Consider the following 23,244-nt stretch of genomic DNA (forward strand, 5'->3'; position numbering starts at 1 on the left):
TTTGAAGTGTCAAAAAAATCAAGTTTATTGAAATATGCATGGACAGCTTAATTAAAACATTTTGCTCAGGTCAAATATAATAACCTGCTAATTATAAGAAAGAAGATAAGGAAAATTGGCATATAAAAACATTTTTATACATACATCTGCTGGAGGTGGTATCTCTTCTGGGTATTAGTTTTTTTACTGCTTCAGTTAATGATGCAGAAAAAGTGCCACAACGACACAGAAAGTAAATTGAAAGAATGAGTAGTTGGAGCTCCCAATTTTACATAGTTTATAAAAACTTAGGTACAGCCAAACCAGTAAAGAGATTCAATACCATTTTTCTAGACAGTGAATTTGTCATATTCAATTTTTCCCCCTCAGAAAATATTTTGAAAGTAGTAAGCTCAAAATTCAAGAACCAAAACAAGTCTAGTCAGGTTTTTTCTGAACTGAAATCCTAACCACACATTGGTTACGATCAGTGGTGGGATTAGGTGGGTCATCACCACTCACCTACCGGTTGGGCAGGACCAAAGCATAACCAAGAAGAGCATTCTCCATGTCATGACTCTGTCTGGCATTTCAGCAAGCCACTATTAAAGGAACAGTCAGTAATGGAAGTAAAAGGTTAATAAAAACGTTTTCAATTTTTCTGTTTCATAAGTGTAGGTAAAAAACAAAACAAACAAAAAAAACTTGGGTTACTAAATTTGGATGTAAATGGTCTTTTGTTACTATTAAGTAGCAAAAATACTTTAAAATCTAATGTTGAAAATAAAAGGTGTTTGATTGTTCAGTTTTGCTGTTTTTGTTAATTGCCTGACAGCTTACTAAATGTAATCATTCTCTAAGAATAAAGAAGATATTCAGTCTTCTAAATATAAAAATTACCATATACAGAATGTAGAATCATTAAAAAGATCTCCGAAGTTAAGCAAATTCATCCTGCTGCCTCAGAACCTATGCTATAGGCAGACTCCTTATATTTAAAAATAGAGTGACTCGGGCTGGGGTATGGCTCAGTGGGCAAACTGCTTGCTAAGCATGCCTGACAATCTGAGCGTTGAGGCTTCTGTAATTATATCATGTTCCTGTAGAGAAATGGGAGGCAGACACAGGACGATGTGCTCATGAGCCAGTTAGTTGGATATATATATATATACATATATATATATATATATATATATATATATATATATATATATATATATATATATATATATAACACTGAGCAACAGGTGAAGCCCCTGTTTCAGGCCCGACTGATGCTCAAGGTTGTTTTCCCACCGTTGACTGTGGCACTGACCCCATGACCATGCCTACTCAAAAACATACATCCATACATTGCATACACACAGATACAAAAAGAGAAGGAAGCAAAAGGAAAGTCTGTAGCTGTACCCTGTTACTAAATATAATTTTCTGGTGTGTCATAGTCACACATGTATGATTTTCATAGTTTCTACATCATTGTATAAGAACTACTTCATAATTTCCTTTAGACAGAGCAAGAAGCCCTTTCTGACCCTGGTTCCAAGGGACACCTGTTACAGATGCCATTTAATCTTGAGCGTAGCCATGCCCTGCTTGTAAGCTCACTCATCTCTGCCTTCTGTATGATGCCAGCCAGTATCATATGTCAAGACTGGATATATCTGTACTGATGTCAGAGAATCACATAGCACCAAGGGGAACCAAGGCCAGTCAGAAAGTCCGCGCTGTCAGTGAAGAAACCTAAAGCAAAATTACCAAAAGATAGCTTCCAAATGTTTGACATTGTCACTTATACTCAAGATCTCAGACTTAGAAACTATAAGCCCAAATGACAAGACTGCAACCAAATTATATACTTCTTACACTCTGTTGTTTGTTTAAAAAAAAAAAAAACAAGTTAAAAAAAAAGATATAGTGTCACAAGGGGAAGAAGTAACATTTATTGTGTGCCTGAACAATTCCAATCAGATAGACAAGCATTCTCTTTCTCAGCTCAGCTTGTTTACATATAGACATTTTCTACTTACTCTCTGAGCCATTGTGCCATTATCCTGCAATCCACCTAGTCTCGCTAACTGGATTTCCAGGATACTTCCTAGGACAGCTCCTCTCTCTCCATTCCCATCTTGGTGTCCTGGTTCACTCGCAGCACTGCTCCTAGGCTCTCTCCAGAGTTTCCATCTTTCTGTTCCATGTCACATTCCTCATTAGTTTCCCTACATCTGATCAGACTTTCTCAATGCCTCAGACTAATTATATGCCATCGTTTACATGCACGGAACTCTCAGGATTAACTGAGCCACTTATGTCTGTCTGACCTCTCCTACTTTTCCAGCTGGCATCCTTTTCTGCCACTGCCAGCCAAAGCATCACTACTCCACCTTTACTAGTAACAAGCAATTGAATAATTCATAACAGGCATTTTTTTTTTTTTACAAAATGAGTAAAGTGCCTCAGTCAACCTCATGGCTGTCTTTTAAAGTAGCTGCTCCCATTGTGCCATCTCATCTCTACAGATGGGTAAGTCAAGTCATGGGGCAGGTAGTTAATGGTCTAAGGTAGAACCCAAGAAGACCATCCGCAGAAACTATTTTTCTAACTGCCTTGCTATGCTGTCACGTCCTGGGCAGTGGCACTCCCATTACATCATACATTTCCTAACTCTTCCTCCTGTTCCTTGCTTTGAGCTCCTGTGCACTGTTGGACAGAGTCCTGCACCTGCCTTCTGTGCACTGTGCCACCACCTGCACTGACATTCAGTGTCTCTCTTTGCACTGTGATTTCAGCCTCTGCACATTTCTCTCCTGGACACTGCTGTCTGGGGCAGACCAGGCTTAGCTGTGTCTCTGCTCAATACATAACGGTTAGCACACAGAAGATGCTCAGTAAATGTTTGTTCACTGAATAAAGCACCAATCTCGGACAGATAGAGCTATAGTAGTACTACTAAAAGTGAGACTATTTTAAAGTAACTGTAACTTTAAACACAAAAACCCTTGATATGTTCTTTAAAACGAAAATGCATTTATATAATATGAAGTGAATGTTGATAAAATGGCTGAGCCCCATTGGCTGATAGAGCAAGGTTTTACTTCATTCTCTGATACTTTTGTTGGGGGAGGAAGAAATAACTAATATGCAGCAGAGAGTGAAAATGTGGATTGGTACCTCATACCATCACAGATCACTGCTTAAAACAATGAATCCCTCATCATCGCTTATATTGAAATAATTACCAAGAGGAAGGCAAGCTGTACTGAAGCAGTAGTGAAATGGGCTTGTGAGCTTCATGCAAGAGATATATACAGCAAGTCATTATAATACATTAGTGACAGTGACACTTCTGGCTTTCAGTTGACAGCTACTCATCCACGACTTATCTCTTTCAACAACCAAAATGAGACGTCACTGCTTTTAAAAATCACATTTTGTCATGTCTCTGTACATTAAAGCTCTTAACATGTTAATCTAAGTGGTTATTGATGACTGTAAGATCAAGTTCCGTTGAAGTTTTGTTGTAATCATCACATTTAATGGAAATAACCATAAGCACAGCAGTGCCTTGTGCTGGATCATGCACTATCACATGAATATCTTCTCCTTTTACTTCGTTAATATGCGTACCTTTTACAGAGCAGAAGGCTCACATACTTACTGATTCATGATTAAGACTTAATCTGGGAAAGGGGGGGCTTCAGAAATCATTTTGAAAAATTAAGAAAATATGATAATCCACATAGCTACTTGACAATAAGACAAAGAAAATTTATGTATATTGGTTAATAATTTTAATTGGTAGTCATTGTAAATTACATATCATTTTTTATAAAAAGAAACCAACAGCTGTTTCCTTATTTTGATTGTCAATTGTTTACTATTTTATGCATTTGGTTGTCAAGCACTGCCACTTCTGGAATGCTTAATTTACATCAGCTAAATAGGTAGAGATATGTGGATTGCATTGTACTGCCATGGATACGCAGAGAGACAAATAACAGGACCTGCTTTCCAGGCTGTAGATAGGCCTAGGGAGATCTTCACTCACAACATCTTAAGCTGAGTACTCACAATGAAGCTAAGACACAGTTATTGTTATAATCCATTTACAAACAATGTTTTGTGGGCATAATCACCAACATTTATACTTTATAAAATATATGTAGCAGAGAGCCAGGCAGATCTCTGAGTTTGAGGCCAGCCTGGTCTATACACAGAGTGAGATCCAGGACAGCCAGGCCTGCACAGAGAAACTCTCTTGAAAAACAGTTTTTCACACAGCAGTGAAAAGAAAAGAATTAGCATACTACAATATAGAACTGACTTAGAATAGTCATGAACGTGGAGTGCTTAAGTCCTGAGGTGGCCTTTTATTGCCCCAAGCATGTTTAACAATTGATGAAGTGAATAAAATTTCAAATGACAAAGATGGCTTAATAAGTTGGCATTTTGCTTTAAAACAACAACAACAAAATTCAAATTCCATCATTTCCAGAAAATATATATACCAACTGATTGCTCTCAAATAAGAAAACCAATTTTAGTATAAGTATATAATTTGCATTTCAATTTGTTTGGAAGGTTGAGGTATATTACCAGCCATATTTTTGTATTTTAGAAATATTATTAGGTAGCATATGAGGAAAAATGGGCTAATTGTTATGTTCTGCTATAAAAGTGTTGTTCTGTTAGCTTGTATTGTCTGGAATAGAAAGAAAAAGAAACTCTAAATTCACTTTCAATTTTACCTTGGAAGTTTCCAAAACATAAATAAAGATCCTACATCCTTGCTTTATTATTATCTAAGAAACTAAATACCAGTGTTATTTTTAACCTAAAATTAACCAAGGTTAATAAGATTTATTAAGTGGAGGGGGGGCACACTTGGTTTGCTAATTGATAATCTAGAACACATGATACACAATTACTGCCAGAAAAATCAGTATCTCACTGCCCATGTATCATACCTTACAGGTTTTTTGTATAAAACAGAGCCCTGGCACCCTTCTCCAAGGGTTGACACTAGTCTGAGGAAGGCAGGCTTAAAGAGAGACATAAGAGAAAATGCACAAGCTAGCTCAGCACATAAGACCCACCTTCAATTCCTGGGCTCTCATTTAACACCTAAGGAGTTTGATTTCCATAGAAAGAAAAGGAAAATCTCTTGGTGTATAGCTTCCTAGAGCAGCAGTCCCCAACCTTCCTAATGCTGTGACTCTTATGTTGTGGTGACCATCAACCATAAAGTTATTTTTGTTGCTAAATCATAATGTTAAGTATCTGTGTTTTCTGATAGTCTTGGGAGACCCCTGTCAAAGGGTTATTAGATATCCCCCACAGTCATGACCCACAGGTTGAGAACCACTTCTCTAGCATCTTCAAGCAGATGTTGGAGCCCTTCTTTAATCAGTAGTTCTACCTTCCCAAACTAGGTTTGTTTTCTTGTGACGGTTTTAGAGTGTTACCCAGGATAGTCAGAGCTCACATACTGAAGTGATTCCCATTTCTGATCTTTCTGATTAGCTGTGGCTACAGATGTGTATGTCGCACTATGCTCAGCTTTCAGAGTATTTTTAGTCACCCACATATCATTTGTGTTTCGAAAAGCAATGTAAAAATTTACATCTTCATGCATATCTTATAAATTCTATGTAAAAGTGTGACTGCTAATAAAACTTTGGTAATTTTTATTTTAAGGTTAAACAGTTAATATGCCCCTCCAAATACTAGTTTTAAAAGCTGAGTCTCCCTTTTTCATGAATGCCTTTTAGGTTATCTGGTCCACTACCCTGTCTTCCTGGTTCTCTCTGCCCTATTATGATATCACCATAATATTTGTTTGTTTGTTTTCCATAGCTTGTATTTAGTTTTTATATAAATTTTGTTACAATTATTTATTTACTTGTGCATTAAAGGGAATGCCATGGAACTTGCCTGATTTACAGAGGACAACTCGAAAGAGTTGAGTCTCTCCTTCCATTATGTGGATCCCAGGGACTGAACTTAGATTGGCAAGCTTAGTAGTAGGCACTTTTACCCACTGAAATTTTATTTGTAGATAACACAGTAAAACATACACACACACACACACACACACACACACACAATGTGACCACGAGGAACTTATATTACACATAACTAGACAGCAGCTGCTGAAAAGGAGGGTGTGGTTCAAGTGTACCTCTCTTGAATCAATGCCTTACCTCCTGTGGGCTTCTTCATTGGAGGCTATGAGACCGCCAAGAGCATAGTTTTGTACATTTGGAAAATTTATTTTTCCAAGAACTTAGATTTTGTAGTTAGACTTACATAATATATTTCAGTTGAATTTCAGTTCAATGAGTGTGCCATCATGGCACCTCCTGTTTGGGAGACATTAGTTATTTTAAGGCAGTAGAACTGGAGATACTAAAATCTTGAGCAACAGTTTTAGTTCACATCAAAGTGTCCCTGGGTCCTAAGGATGCATACGCTTACTTACGATGACACTGTTCCAATTGCTTGAACTCAAGTATTGAAGTGTTCAGCTGCCTTCCTAAGCACGATGTCACTCTTTCAGAATTTCTCATCCACATTATGCCAAAAAAATGGATTCTGCTTTTGTTCTGAACTAGAAGGGGAACCTGCTGGACTAACACAGTTGTTACAGGAGCAGGAGCAAGTCTATCTTTGGCTAATTTACGTATTCAAATATGATAGTACTCATTTTTATAGCAAACATGGAAAAACAATTTTTAGTTAGCACAAGTATTAAATCTAATGAAAACAATAAGGTCATGAAGCAGAGTTTTGCCTTGGAAATTACTTGCTTTGGAAAAATATGCATACATTGGCATACATTGAAAATAATAAAAATAACCCAAGGAAACACCTGATATTCAAGCTTCTCTAAAGTTGACATTCTTGTCTTTAAAAAGTGTAAAATTTTATTGTGCAAGATCGATGTAGGAACCAGTCTCATGAGATAGCACAGGGTTCCAACACAGTTCCTACGCTAGAGTAAGTTCTTGTTAATAAATGTTGACTTAGTGTCACAATTATCCATATCCTTGGATTTCTAACCAGGAAAAAGTGCAACTTCATTAAATATACACGATGCCAGGTCTAGGCTACATCCTTGGGAAGTGTGGGTGAAGCGAGTACATTACTAACTCTGAGGCAGCGTGTGAGCGAGCGCAGCAAGCGCAGTGCCACGCAGTTCTCTTTGAACATTATGAACTTCGGATGTGTTCAAAGCAGTTGTGTAAATGTTAAAACCACAAGTCATTATTCCTTCTCTTCTGTCACGTTCTCCCTAATTTATACTGTCTCAATATTTTTGTTTAGAAAAAAATGACTGAAAGAACGAACGATTGTGTCAATAATGAAGACACCCCCTCATTTTTTTCAAAGAGACAGCCCCAAAAAATCTCAAGAAGTGAACAGTTAAGTGAGTCATAAATCTATCATTCATGGTTAAATGGATTTTTTTTTAAGATAGTGAAGTTTGATGCCATTTTTACGATGCCATTAAAAACTATCCTTCAAGTAAGTCACTACCCAAAGCATGAGGATCTTCTAGAGCCTGCGTGCATGGGAAAGTCAGATTGTCCTCCTCTTCCTACCTCACAAACGAGGGCTTTTTCAGAGATGCGGGAAATATGCAGGGCATGCTAAATTCCAAACATCTGGCCTTTGTAGTGAAGCAGTGGAGGCCCACATTTGGATATGTACCAAAGCTCTCACATTTGCTGCCCAGGGATTGGAGACGCCTCCTTAACTTCAGTTTCCTCAATCATTAAAAGTTGGGTGACAAAGCAAGGCCTGCATGATGATTAGGACAGAAGAAAGCACAGGCATGCTTTGACATGGACTCCCTCTCCTTAGCGACTCCACTCTGTCTAAGTAGAAGCCCTATACTTCTGCTTCAACATCTTGAGCAAACAGCACATGCTCTGTGGAAGCTAATCCCTCCTTCACTGATAAACCCAGGAATTTCACAGAAGGTGTTTAGCAATGCTGGGCCAAAGTCTCAGTACATAATGTTTGGTACCCATACATGAGAAGCCAAGACAGATCTAAAGAACCTATATAAAGGACAGGCTTGGAAGTGCATGCCTGTAACCCCAGTGTTTAGGTGACAGAGACAGGAAGATCCCTGGCTAAGCAACAAGCCAACTCAGTGGTTTCCAGGCTCAGTAAGAGACCCTCTCTTAAAACAAGGAGAGAAACATGATTTTTTAGCCTCTGCCCCCTAAAGATACACACACACACACACACACACACACACACACAGCATGAAACAAACAATAGTTCCCAAACATCAAAGTCAAGCAGGCTAGATGTGGTGCCCTTGAGACTGGCTGCCTGCTAACAAAATGAAGCAGAGTACTCTCCGATCATCTGCTGCCCACAAGGTGGTCCATCTCAGCGTAGTTCACTGAAACCCACTGAGGGAACAGGACTTCACAGTAGTTTCCTCACAGTCCAAGGCTATTATACTTTCCTTGAGAAGTCCCAGAAAGAGAAGAAACGGGATTCTGAGGATAGACTCTGTAATTAGGAGTCTTTAGTAGGACAAGAACCAGAGGTCTGAATTCATCCATCTACAGCAGGCTGAAACTTTCGTCATTTCCTGACTTCATTCCCAAAATGTCACCAGGTTGCTTCTTCTCTTAGAGCCTTCCATAAAAAATGAACTCTTTTTTTTAAATTAAAATAAAAACCCTTGTTTTTATTTATAACATCTGAAAATCATTTTATTTCAAATTCTTAATGGGGTTCAGGAATTCAGTGCACAGTAATATGACTGCAATCTAGAAAGTCAAATCCTCATCCAAAGGCATTGTTCAAGAATGTCTTTTCAGCAAACTATGGGGTAGTCCTTGCAAATTGACTATATACAGTTTGAGATCATTATTTAAAGATATACGCAGGTTTGAGACATAAAATGGCACCACCGTTTGTTAAAAAGCTAACTTGCAGTCTTAGAACTTTTAAAAAGTCAAATGTAAATTGGGTTGATGGCGGTGACAGTGTTTGCATCAATATGGCCGCTCCTATTTAACTAGTCAGTGTATGGAAAGTATTTTCAAAATGATTCTAATAAAAGCAGAATTAAGGGGCTATGGACATAACTCAGTAGAAAAGCATATGCTCAGCATATGTAAGGTCTTAGGTTCAATCACCAGCATAAAACAAATTAAAATTACAAGAAGTCTAAGTGGCTTAAACACTTAGCAGAGGAGAAGGCAACAAATCGATCCATGACGTGTTTAGCTGTGTGTTCATCTTACTGTCTCCCTGTGGCAGTTTCCCCCAAACGTGCCCAAATCAGATGCTACTAACAAATCACCACACAAAACAATTCTAAATTCTGATAATTGTTTTCAAAGAACTAATAATAGGCACCATACGATACTAGATATTTTTCTGTTGTGTTAAGGGGTTCTAATAGGAGCTACTCCTTTTGATTGACAGTAAATTGGTAAATATCTTTAGTCTTGATAAAAATTTTACAAAGTCTCATTGTAATGTATATCTAGTCATCCACCAATACAATACACTAGAGTAGCTTCTCCAGCACATCTGGCATCTAAACACATCATACCCTGTCTAGTGTAAGTGCTCTCAGGGAGACCAGAAATAGCTTGCTGCATCGCCATTCTCTGCCTTTCTATATAAATTGTCTCCCAAACCAGTCTTAATATGGCTTAGTTTGCTTTACCTTATTTTGCCTTGTTTGATTTTTATCTTGCAATGCTAAGGATTCAACCCAGGGCTTCTCCAATCCCAGGCAAGAGCTCTGTTCCTAGGTTACCCTCTGCAGTATCATTGTTACTATCTGCAGTGTCCTGGAATGTGGCCTTCAAAGTTCCACATCTCCTTTGGCTTCGACCAGCTAAGGCTCCTGTCCCCACTCTTCACAGTTCTCTTCCTTTGTAATCCTTCGGAGTGAGACAATATGTAAAAGCCTTTCAAATCTAGATCCTGATCTTCAGTGAGCAAGGCAGCTTCTGCAGTGCATGGACCTGCTGCTCGAGTTCACATTATGCCTCCATAGACAGTTGGTTCTCTGATGTTGAGCAGGTTACTAGGCCTCCCTGTTCTTTGCTCTTTTTTCATTATGCAAATGATAAGATACTTTTAACATCTCACAGGATTATTCTTGTGAGGATTAATGGTCTTTTCTGTCCATCTGTCATGCCAGCCACATGGCCATTTTGGGGTACCTGGTACCGCTGTGGGGAGAGAATGTGTATGCTTGGTGTCAGATGGTTGACAGATGAGGCTTTGAGGTGTTTGCTATTGTTGCTATTGTTCTATGGCCAGTTGACAAAGTGTGCCTCGGACTCGCATTACACTGAGGCTTCTCTTGTCTTACACAATACTGAGAAGGCAAAAGCTCTCTCCAGTTGAAGGAACTTTGATGGAAGGAAGCATCGTTAGAACCTGAGTTAACCTGCTTTGGCTCTCTTCATGGCCAGCTCCTGACTGCCAGTAAACCAGCCATCTCTGCTGTCTCTTCTCATCTGTGTGTTTAGTGTGTTCAGTGCATCAGCTTCCCGGATAGCAGCCTAACCCATTTTAAGAATTTGTCTCATAACACACCAAGTTATGCTTCCAGTGCTAATTACTCAGGAGCTTTCCTTGGCTGCACATTTCCCATAGGACAGTAAGAGTTTAGTATGAAGTCAACATGTTCCAAGGTACGGCATTGACTAATCCCACCTTTTCAAATATTGAAAACTGTATATTCTAAGACAGACAGTATTTTACCTTCACAGAACACTTTCCTTCTTAAATTGTCAGGATCCAGCAACCTTGTGGTTTTGTGCTCTCTGTGTCTGAAAAGTCTTTCTTAACCTTCTAACCTTATTTCCCCTTAGTGGGCACTGTCCACCATTTTTTTTCAAGCACATATTTTATTGAGGACTAAGAAATAATGGGCATCTAATGTTGGTGTTTCTTCTGTTAGATACTGAAACCTTTATATTTTTAATAGTAAAAACTTATTTACAAGCAACAAAATATCACAGGAATACAAATAGCATTGCTTTAGTCACGTGCTATGAATCCGTATTACTGTCCACCATTTTTAACCAAGTTTTACTTAAGACAATCTTTGAGAGTTACATTAAGAGAGATCCTATGGCAGTAGGAAAGCTCAGTCCTCTTAAATTCTCTGATTCCTTGGGGGGGAAATGCCCACCTTACGTCATCCTGCCTCAAGGTACACATTGCCATGCAGTATAGACTGGATCATGGGCATGACAAACTGACAAGAAGGTTCAATTACCTTCAGCAGACAGATAGTCACCTTGCTTCTGCGAATCCATGCCATATGGTTGTTAGCTTGTTTTATTGGTACAGTTGGCCACCAAAGTATAATGATGATCCAAATAGAAAAATTTCACAAGTAGCGTAACGAGGAGAGACCCTCAGTGACTAAGTTTAACAAGTCATTTATTGCATCTTCAGTTGTTACTTCCTGTTCCCTAGTAACTTACTTGTTGGTGCCATTTCTGAGCAACTCCTAACCCTCTAGCTTACTTTGCATGTTTCTCCAATATATGAAATGTTACACAAATGACCCACCACGTAGTATCACTGCCTCTAATTGCAGCAGAAATTTGGAGTAGGGTTAGTGCAATATAGACAGAAGTTATCTGAAAAGCACCATGAAACAGTTGCCACTGTAGCTTCTCCTTAAAAGACAAATTTGAATGAAACAGGAGAGTGAACACTGCCAGTCCTTGAATTAACAGAGCAAAGACTCAGGCATGTTCAGAGGATGTGAGACTGATGGAGGCCATTGGAAATTAGGTTAGACATCATGAGTCGACTATAGAAAGCCATGAGAGACAGGCAGGTATACTGATTCAGCTGTGTTGAACAGTACTTGGAGAATCAGAACTAGACACAATGATGTCCCCAAGTGTGCTAGCTAACATCACACATGTACAAAGAAGCTTGCATACAGCTCAGACTTTACCGGAGCTGAATTTAGGATATGGAGAGAAGTCCTTCAAACAGAAAATAAGGAATGGTTGAAGGACTTTGAAAGACTTGGTCAAATGGGGATTGAAGCCTACAGAAAAAAAAAAGGTTAAAAATAAAAAATGCAAGCAGCCTTTTTTTCATAAGAAATTTGGACAAGATTTGGTATCTTGTAGAATATAGAGATGGAAGGAAGAGAGCAAGAATTAACAAGCCCAAATATTAGCTTCAGCTTTGTGCTTATAAATATTATGTGCTTTTATTTATAATTGAAAGTTAAAACAAGCAAAGAATAAATGACAAGGCTCCTAATGCCTAAGCGTCCAAGAAAGTTGTGGCCCTATGGGCTCAGAGGAGAGCATGCTCAACAGAGCACTGTGCAACAAAGCCAAGAACCTGCCTCATAACGTTTGCAGCCAGGAGGGTGTTCTCTAAATTTACAGCTTCCTAAAGTAGGAGTGAGTAAAATCAAATGAAGTAGAAAAGGCAGAAAAGTGCTTTTAAGTTAACTGTGGGGAAAAATTACCACTATATTTGAAATCTTGACTATTTACACTGCTTTCATTGTTTATTAGACACTTGTAGGAGCAGAGGTAGAATCTGTTATCCTTCACGTGACTACATCATAAAAGCCTAAATTGGTTCATAAGAAACAATATTTTTAATCAAATGAAACTATAAAAGCTTCATTGAACTCTAAAGTCACTCTGTACCTCATTTTCCTATAATGTATAATCAGGAAATCCATTTACCATACGTTATAATTTTTGTCCTTTCAAGTGGTCAGAAGAATGTGACATCTGCATACGGTCACGTCTAAATTGATAATTGTCCCAGTAGAGTATAATTTTGAAACATAGCATCAAGAAAGTTGAATCTGTATATTAGAAGGTTGTCGAGAGGTGGTGTTTCCCACCTCCTGGGTCCCTGAAGTTAAGTGTGGCCATGCTCTCTGGTGAATTTATCTTAAGGTGGGCCCTCAGCCTCCACACAGGCCAAAGCATTCTGAGCGAAAAGGAGGCTGCGGTTTCCCAGCCAACTTAAATGCAGGCTCTTCTTAGCAATGAGCCACACACATGCATTCATCATTGACTTCCAAATGATAGGTTTCAATATCACTGGTCTAGGGTCCACAGTCTCACATTCCTGAATCTATATTATGCCAAAAGAATAACAATTTGGTGGCTGGAAACAGAAATGGTTATTATACTTCTCCAAAATGCTAGCTGGCACAATATTCTAAAAATAGCAGAAATTCACTCATAAAAAATAGCATTTATTTGTTCATAAAAAATAATTTTATGCTCCGAAAATATAAGTGTAAAAATGTCATGCTTAACTGCCATTTATCCTTCTTCTTTTGAAATTACTTGGCTAATTTTCCATTTGATTGTTTATTTAAACCAGATCTCACACAGGGTTAACATGTACATGACACCTTAAAACTATGGAACTAATCTTCTAAAATGGTGTAATTTCCAAATAGCAGCACATATTTCAAGAGAGACATAGAATGCTTTTGATTCCATTTTTTGCTTCTGAGGTGTTTACTGAGTGGAAAACCACGTATGTGTGCTTCCTTTTCCCCTGCTCACTGCCGCTCCAAAGCGCTGTTTTAAAATGTGGGCAGAAAGACTGGGGCTTTTTTTGGACTGTCTCTGAGTTTACCATAGAAAATGTTTTTGAAGAGACTTTTTTTTTGCACAGCCTCTGTGAAGCTCTCCACTTTCTCACACTGGCCCCGTGCTTGTCCTATCTTAGGACAGCACATGTCGTGAAGTGGTTTTACTTCCTTTTAGCAGAATTACTGCTCCATGCAAACCAGCACCAGCATCTACCCAGGCAGGATTTTAGTTTCTCATCCTTTCAGGCTTCACTGCCCTGCTTAACTGACATTTCTTCTTCTTCTTCTTTTGAAATTACTTGGCTAACTTTCCATTTGATTGTTTATTTAAACCAGATCTCACAGAGGGTTAACATGTTTGTGATGTGTGTCTGTGTGTGTGTGTGTGTGTGTGTGTGTGTGTGTGTGTCTGTGTGTGTGTGTGTGTGTGTGTGTGTGCGCGCGCGCGCACTCAAACTTCAGCAGGCAGGAATGCATGCTGCAGATATCTTGGTCTCCTCCTTTCCTTTTCGTGTAGGGACTCTACAATTCTGTTAAAGGCCCTAACACAAAATAACGTTCCAAGGAGACCCATTAAACACAGAACTCCTCTGTGCAGCCTAACTCACCCATTATCTTTCTTACAGAGTACGATTTGTTTATATTTCTTTTAGTGAGAAAGGGTAAATGTATTGTTTCAAGTAAGAACTTTTACCATCAAACACTGTCCAAATTAACTGTAACAGATAATTTGGGGTTTGACATATTTTCCTAGCTATAATTTAGCAACTTTTCTTGATGTTTTATTATAGAAGACTAATTTGTATTCAAATTCGGTGCAAATTTCTTAAACAACGACTTTGTAGTTGGCACTTGTTTTGGGGATGTTTCATTTGTTTTATTTTCATTTTGCCTCAAGATACTTGTTAATTTTTACCATGATCCAGTTGCAAGATTGAACCTTGCGAGTTTTTATATATTCAGCCTATTCATTTATTCATGAAACAAAGCAGGTAAATGAATTGGATATGAAGAATAAGTGTGTTTTGGACCACATGACCCAAATATATTTTAATTCAGAGAGTCCCCAGTGGGACAGTTTGGGAAGAAAGGAGCCAACGTGGGGTAGAAGGAACAAGAGAAGGTGAATATATTGAAGTGCATTGTGTAAGTGTGCGAGCATGTCATAATGAAACCATGACTTCATACAATTAGTATTGGCATAGCAAAACATTTCTGTAAGTATCTCTTTGAAACATGCTTGTGCGTTCCCCTCCCAACTCCTTGTTTTCTTTCTGAAGCTATTGCCATAGACTCAAGAAAGATCCATACACATAGGCTTTTCCAAGACCACCCTTTCCAGTGTTGCAGATGTCTAACCATTCAGGGACCAGTTTCTATCACTGTTCTGAAACTGGGTAGTCTCTACTTCTAACATATCATCATAAAATTGGAAGTCCCCACTGACCATCTTCTCCAAAGAGCACCTACGAAGAGAACCCTGTTTTCACTGGCTCCTTTGTAAGCAGATCCCTCCCAGTTTTCTTAAAGATGCTGGGTAAAATCCTCCCTCAGCCTGCCTCTTACCCAGTTACCGAAGTCAGCTGCCTAACTTACCTCTTCTTCTCATTTGTTGAAATACACATTAGTTCCTACCTCTTCCTAAACTTGCATTAGGTAATCTCTTCTCCCATAGATATTGAATAACATATAATCTATATTATTCTACAACCGTTTTGCCCTTGGTTTTTTTTTTTTTGTTTGTACATGTTCCATAAGTGTGCATTGCTTAACTGCAAAGAAATCTCAGAGCCCTCCAAGGCTGCCTTTGCCTTCCTGCTGAGAAGCACATGGTCTCCTTCTTCTAAGAGTAATAGATAGTTGTGTTTTATAATGATGGTAATAATGAATATAACAATAAAATTAACCATCTCCTTTAATGGTACTTGGAAGACGACTGGCTAGTTTTCTAGGAAGCATTATTGAATCCAGCAGTGGGTTTCTCCTATTATCCCTCAGGAAACCAACAGATAGCTTCCCAGGTTGGCTCCTACTCCACTTCAAGATGCCTTTCCAACCAACGCCTCAGCTGCTCCTATCAGTGAGGGTAGTGCGTTTTAAAAGTGGAAAACAGAGGCTTTCAAATACCTACTTTGTTAGTAGGAGGCTAAATATCAGATTCTGGAAGAGCCTTAATTCTTAGCGATTAGTGAACTCTCCCTGTGTCTGAATGAGTCAGCACTTGCCTGGAGGCACCATGGTTTCAGTGCCTGAGGACTGCCACTTTTGAAGATTCTCAGGAGCAGGAAGTGTGCAAGGCTTCAGGCCATGTGCTGAACTTGGTGAGGAGAGTAAACTTGAAGTAAGAAAGGCCATGGAGAGAGAGTATTCACTTAGAGTGGAGAAGACTGAAGAGCAAAATGTACGTGCAGTTTTTCCTCCTCCTGCCCGCCCGCCCTAGAAATTACAGCCTTGGTGCCTTGCCCCTTCTTCATCTGAGGACACACAGACACACAGAATCAAACCCAAACCAAAGAACTGGAAGAGTGAGTCACTCCAGCCAGCCTCTGCCAAACTCGTCAATTAAGTGCAGGATCAGTTATGCACTTTTCTTAGATCCTGAACTGGCTGTCTGAATCTCTTCCGGAGGGTGGAGGAGGGGGAGAAAATAATAATAATAATAACAAATGATGATAATAATAATAAATTTTAAAAACATATGATATGCAGATTTCTGATCAAGTTAAAGATTTGCTTTCTTCTTATAAAAATAAAAAGTTTGTAATATCCTTTTGGAGGTATATGAAACAATTAACTGGCAAGCTGCCTTTCCCACAGAAGTTAAATCAGTCAGCCTTCATGTGTTGATTTGTATGACTCACAGCTAGGCGTATCCTTTTATCTTCATATGAGCTGTTCTTTAAAAACATGCACACGCCTCGATTTCTCCCTGAGTTTTGTCATCTCTTGTGTTAACAGGGAATGGATACGGCAACCCCCGGAACTCACCAGGCCTGCTGGTCTCACCTGGTAACCTGAACAAGAATATACAAGCCAAATCTCCTCCCCCTATGAATCTAGGAATGAATAATCGTAAGCCAGATCTCCGCGTTCTTATCCCACCTGGCAGCAAGAACACGATGCCATCAGTGGTAATGCACAGCTCTGTTCTTAATACATGTTGATGATATCTTATCTGTATCTACTAATTGTCTAGATAGGAATTTCTTAGGACATCCCAGACGATTAACACTGACTGAGGATGTTTTAATCGTATTGATGGGGTTGTAGTCACTGATTTTGCATTTTCCTTTCCTATATTAAAAAATTCCAATAAACCCTTCTTCTGGATAGTCTTTCTAGAATAAGAAAAAACATTCCTTCGTAAGACTGTCCGTTTATACTTAGAAAAATAATTCTAACCCTGATCAAATCATATTCCATAGGAATTCCATACTTATGTGGGGTATTTCATGAGAGAATTTTTACATTATTGAGCTACTTATGTTCTCAGAATGCTGACTGACAGTGAAAAATACTTTCACTGATTCCTCAATGAGGTTTCTTACATTAATTGGGAATACTTTCTTACATATCACTTCTTTAATATCTAATATATCATATGCCTTTGCATTGTCTCAGTTAATCTTTGCCTATTGTAGTTTATGAAAATATCTAACTCTCAGAACCCAAGAAATTTTGAGAACCAATGTTACATTTTAAACCAAAATAAGTAGTAGAAGCTTTTAAGTGAAAATATAGACATATGAAATGTAAACTTAAGCATATATAAAATCTCATGCTGTATCATTTTCTTGCTCTGAGACTTGTGCATAAGATGAAAAGAATATTGTGGTATCAAGCCCAAAAACAAAGATAGGTAGTAGGTAGGTACAATGATAGAAGATAGATAGATAGATAGATAGATAGATAGATAGATAGATAGATCAATAGATGACAGAGTGTTCTCCAAATCAGCAAAACTTAACAATGAGAACATATATAGCAAAGACTTAGCAGATAGATTTAAATTACCCCACAAACATTTCCTTCTGTTTTGCTTTGTTTTAGAATTCTCTGTTCTGTGCCATGCCTAGGAGTGAAATAGTCCTGTGAACTGATTGTTTATTATATATTCATTTTGTGCATTTAGCTAAAATCAAATAACATGTGACATTTCCTTTAGAAAAGCCTGAGTCTAAGAAATAAAACCTCCCACAGTGATGCTGTGAGTGTGGGTCAGGCAGGGCACACAGTGTCTCTCATCACATTTATCCCATATCCCTTAAAACTGACACATTCCCATGGATCAGCCCCCCCTTTCTCTCTCTCTTCTCTCTCTTTCTCTCTCTCTCTCTCTCTCTCTCTCTCTCTCTCTCTCTCTCTCTCTCTCTCTCTCGCTCTCTCTCTCTCTCGCTCTCACTCTCGTCATGTATGACTCCCTTTTCCTCTAGCAAGTAGGGTTTAAAGTAGATTCCTATTATCTTTTTATCAAAGTATGGGGCACAACAGTAAACAGAGAGACAATGACCTGTGCTGCAAACAAGATAGACAGTCTTCAGGTTTGAGACAAGGAACACCTCACTAAGAGAAACAAAGAATGTCTTTGTTAAGGAGTTGTCTTTGGCATCCCGTGTGCCAAGCTGTTTAAACTGTTGCGTCTATCAGAAGATGCATCTCCTTTTGCTAGAAAGATTTTCACAGTTATAAATATTTACAGACACTAATTAATAAACTCCTTCCCTCCTTCCCCATGCTCTCAGTCTGAGGATGTGGATCTGCTGTTGGTAAGTGGGAAGGACTCGTCCCTTGAAGGGCATGCTCGGGAAGATAACAGAACTACCTCAGTGAAAGGTGCTAGCTGTGATCAAACAGAAAGATTTTAAAACTTACCTCAATAAATGAGGGTACTGATTATGCTTAAACACCATTAATTTCTAGGATCATTGACAGCCTGTGGAAAGCATAGCTGGTTTTTGTAGGCCTTTTTCCTCTGTCCCCACCTTTTACCTAAAGACCATGTTTTAAATATTAAGACTGAACTTACTCTAAAATAGAAACACAAAAATGCATCTTTAGCTATTAAATAGTAAGACACTTATTCTTTCAAAATTTAAAATACCAGGATTTTGAGCGTAAGCATCCTTTACCTCCTGGCTATTAGGAGTTAAATACTGGCATTAGCTACTTTGCCATCCTTTTGCAAGGAAGTCGAAGCAGAAGAAAGTGGTCATAGCGCCACCTGCTGGCCATAACATAGCCTGAATCATATCTATCAGCTCTGCTGTACATAGAACTGATCACAAAACCCACTATGGTTGATTTTAATTTTTTAATTTGCATTTGAATAAAACTGAAACAATAGCAGTACAGTATACATATTTCATCAGTTCTCAACGTAGTCTGTTTTTACCCATAATAAAGCTATGGTACTTGTTACTAGTTCAGTTGCCTAGGAGATACTGATGTAATGGGTTACTATGGCAACAGCTGGTCTCTTGAAGGATTGTAAATGATAGGGTTGGCAGAGTTCATAGAGACACATGTTAAATGATTAATTTCATGAGCTTTGTACCAACTTATTTCTTTATGTGAAAAACTAATAGTGAGACCTAATATTTTTAACTTTTTAAAATCTGCCACCAATAATGTCTTTTTATTTACTTTAAAAGAATCAAAGGATAAATAACTCCCAGTCGGCTCAGTCATTGGCTACCCCGGTGGTTTCCGTAGCAACTCCTACTTTACCAGGACAAGGAATGGGAGGATATCCATCAGCCATTTCAACAACATATGGTACTGGTGAGTAGCTTTGCTATGTGCAAATATTACAGTAAACACTTTAAAAAGCATATTTTAAAAGTTATTTTCTTTGCCCTGTTGGGAGCTCGTGTGGGGCCTGTGTCCAGAATGCATGGTACAAGCACCTCTGTCTTACTCAGTGATCTACAGTGCTCCTTTTTAAGTGATGGGAAGTTTTATTTACTCAAATCGAATTCAATATTTCAAAGAAACTGAGCTACTGTCTCTTTAATGTAGTAGAACACTCACTTTCTTGAAGATTTTTAATGTAAAACCTATTTCTAGATCATAAAATATATAGATCCTTTACACTTTTAAACAAAGCTAGTATAATGTGCTAACATTTCAGGATCTATTACTGTGGATCTAGTGTGACATCCTTACTCAGATGGATAATATTTTTTTTTTCTTTTTAAATTCAAATTATCCGTGGTGTTTTATTTTCTTCTTTTCCTAAATCAAAAAACTTTGATTCAAAGTATGTTTTAGAGGTTGAAACTGTGTGATTTTGCTTACCATTTGACAGTCTAATTGTCTCTCTCTCTCTCTCTCTCCTTGCCGCTCCTTCGCTCCCATCTAGAGTACTCTCTGAGTAGCGCAGATCTGTCATCTCTGTCTGGCTTCAACACTGCCAGTGCGCTCCACCTCGGCTCTGTAACTGGCTGGCAGCAGCAGCACCTACATAACATGCCGCCATCTGCCCTCAGTCAGTTGGGGTAAGCAATAGTTATGTCTTTATTTCATAATCAGAGACTGTATCTTTTACATGATAGAAGTCTGTCTTCAACAATGCGCTTTCATGTCCATTAAAGGGCATAACATTTGATTGCTGGGAAAGCCACTTTCTGATCACATATTTCAAGTAGCTTAAATATTCCTTCCCGTGTTTGTTGGTGAAGGGCGAGTGCTAACAGTTAGGCACATTCTTTATATATAGCCTTTCCTTAATACTCTAGGGTCTGTTTCCTCCTCCTTCTGTCAGTAGTGGAGGTTTGGGTGAGGTTTCTGAAGTTTTTATGGGAAATTGAAAGTATTTATAGTTTTTTTTTTTTTTTTTTTTTTTTTTTTTTTTTTTTTACATTTTTGAGCTGAGGTTCTCATTTAGTACAAACTACATGATTTCCTCTAATATGAGTCTACTGTACATAGAATCAAGTGTTGAATTTCTATTCGGGCGTTAAATGTGTGTAACATATATAATAGCATAGGTTGTCTAGTTATAGCCATTGTGTTAAAATATATGCACAAATACTAATTAGCACATGCAGTACTAATTACTGAATATTGGGCATAAAAATAACTTTTGTTGTTTTCTGGTCAAAGTATGTATCTTTCTGCCCCCTTGTGGTTGCTTTGAGGTATATCTTTGTCATAGATGACTTCTGTCGTTTATCTATAGAGCGGTTTTCAGAAATGCCCTGAATCTACAATTTGCACCCCTTCATATAAGAGTGATACCAGACACCTCACTTTAATTTGAACTAATAATTCCAGAACTCAGCTAATCCTCAAAAGAAAATGGAATATAACTACTTCAAGATAAATTATCATATTTTACCAACATCCTACGTGCTCTCCCCACTTTCAGTTTTCTACTAAGCCACTTTAGTTACCAATTAACTAACTAGTCTTGTATCTGTATGCCTAGGGAGGTAGTGATGCAAACAAGCATCACTAATCATTACTACAACTCGCTGTTCTTGCCCCTTTGTCTCCCCTCTCCCACTGAACATCATTTGGTATGGACAGAACATAGACCAGAGTTCTGAGATACCATTCAGCAGTCAGCACTTGCCACGGCCACCCCATTGACTACTCACTGCCATGGAAAACCTAGCCTTCTGTGTGTGCAATGAAGCAAATCCACATGGCATCATGGTTGTGCTTTCTTGAAAGAGTGTTGACATTGAAGATGTATCAAGGCTTTTAACATATTTTACATTTTACATTTTATACAATGAGTTTCTCTTTTTAAGACATTTAAACTTTCCCTCCAGTGCTAATTATGTAAGTAGATTCTGGCTGCAATAACTTTTTATTTTCTGGAAATTGCCACCAAGTTCGTAATACTATCCACAGGAGTTTACATACGTAGTCACAATATTATACTGACCTACTTCTTGTCAGTAAGAAAAGGAATTGTTCATTTCTCATTTTTCACAAAATTCATCTGTCATAGCACTAAATTCCATCCCCCTGAAAGACATTATCCATATCAAAAAGCCCTATAATCACACCATCCAGGTGGCTCAAGGGCTAACGCTGCTTGTCACCAAACCTCACTTAATAACTATGACAACCTACCTGACTTGGATTGCTGGGATCCACATGGTGGAAGGAGAGGATCGGTTACTATAGGTGTTCATGTACTTGCACTCACATACACAGAATAAACAAATTCACAATAAACATTTAAGTCCCACGCCATTTCATTAGAATGCCACTTTTCTTTTGCTTGTAACACCAGATCATTTTTAGTTATGAGGTTATACACATATCTGTTATTTTGACTATACCCACAATTTAAAAACCTATCACAAGCAGGAAACATAATTTCTACAAGGCTTAAATGAAAAGGGAGTGAGTGGAGACCCCGACTAGAAGAAACTAGAATTGAAGTAGCTGAGGACTCCATTCCTACCATTTCTTTCAGAGCCAACCATCGTGTGCATAGTTTGAGTTTAGTGTACGGTGTGCACTTGATCTTCATCACATCCCTACATCTCAGAAGGAAAGCACTGTTAACACCACCCACCTCTTCTGTCACCATACATGTTCTCCCTAGTTCTCTCTCACGGTGGCTTCTTGAAAGGTGTATTCAGACAAGCTGTCTCATCCCCTTACAAACTGTTTTGTAGAAAGCCCCCACGTTCTAATGTTTCTGTAAAATAAAGTACATAAACTGCTTTAGTTTATGAGAGAATGGATCAGTTACCGTGAAAGGGACTGAATATGTTTCTCAAGTCAAACCACCTCACGGACCTGCGCTGAGTGCCCGTCCTCTGGATAGGAACTGTAGTTTAAGCAAAGAAGGGGAGAGATGTTTAGCTCCACTAAAGTCGGTCCTCCCAGAAGCCTAAAATGGCTACTGTAATTCTCTCTCCAGATTGCAAGAGTAGAATAGAACTCTTCTTTGTCTGCGAAAGACAAGCGCACTTTGTCCTTTAAAAGCACTGCCTTCAAAGCTAGGCTTTCTAAACTATGTAGCATGCATTTTATCCGGTGAGTTTAGATGAGAAGCAATGTTAATTTTGTGTAGAAAGAGACATGCCTGGAGGGGAACTCGACATTTTAGAGGAACAACCCTTGACTTTTAGGTGGTTTTGTTTTGTTTTGTTTTGTTTTGTTTTGTTTTGTTTTGTTTTGTTTTGTTTTGTTTTGTTTTTATTGCTGTCTAGAAAAGGACAACCTGCTTTCTGGACAATATTTTCCAGAAAAGGGACATTTTCTTGTTGTTGATGACAGGACTCAATCCATACTGAGAATGGAGTTGGGGGTGGAGGAGGCATGGAATAAATGTTATTCTTAAAAGGTTAGTCTCAAGGACTGGTGGGGTCCCAAGCTAGTGCCTTATATAGTAAGTACCAGGCCAGCCAGGACTGCGTTGCCTGAGCAGGTGGTGTCTCAGCAACTAAAAGTGTTTACTAGTTAGGCAGAAACCTCAGCAGCCATGTCAGGTGCTTCACAAATGCCTGTAACTGTAGCTCTGGAGAATCTAACACCTTCTCCTGACCTCCTCAGGCACCTGCACACATATGCTCACACAGACATATACGCATATACACATAAATAAAAACAAATCGATCTTTTTTTAAAAAAAAAAAAGGATTGAATTGAGTGCTATATGCATACCTATCATCTCAGCACTTAGGAAGCTGAGA

The 23,244-nt window shown here is 38.5% G+C and overlaps 1 protein-coding gene and 1 long non-coding RNA gene across 36 annotated transcripts in view; one reads left to right on the forward strand and one right to left on the reverse strand.

Annotated features, from left to right (window-relative positions):
• Mef2c (myocyte enhancer factor 2C) overlaps window positions 1-23,244 on the forward strand; it is a 163,063-nt gene that overhangs the window by 132,257 nt on the left and 7,562 nt on the right. For 21 of the 34 annotated variants that reach the window (XM_006517123.3, NM_001347572.1, NM_001347564.1 and 18 more), the window contains 4 exons: window positions 16,541-16,713; window positions 18,325-18,348; window positions 19,234-19,363; window positions 19,944-20,079. In XM_006517123.3, the coding sequence (XP_006517186.1) occupies window positions 16,541-16,713; window positions 18,325-18,348; window positions 19,234-19,363; window positions 19,944-20,079 (463 nt within the window). The remainder of the gene's footprint in view (window positions 1-16,540; window positions 16,714-18,324; window positions 18,349-19,233; window positions 19,364-19,943; window positions 20,080-23,244) is intronic. The other 13 variants (NM_001170537.1, NM_025282.3, XM_011244495.3 and 10 more) reach the window with 1 other exon arrangement.
• Window positions 1-23,244, reverse strand: part of Gm52044 — a 26,034-nt gene continuing 2,790 nt past the window's right edge. For both annotated transcript variants that reach the window (XR_003950630.1, XR_003950629.1), the window contains one exon: window positions 1-22,244. This is a non-coding gene — a long non-coding RNA (predicted gene, 52044). The remainder of the gene's footprint in view (window positions 22,245-23,244) is intronic.

This window comes from Mus musculus, chromosome 13, assembly GCF_000001635.26.
Source record: "Mus musculus strain C57BL/6J chromosome 13, GRCm38.p6 C57BL/6J".
Taxonomy (NCBI): domain Eukaryota; kingdom Metazoa; phylum Chordata; class Mammalia; order Rodentia; family Muridae; genus Mus; species Mus musculus.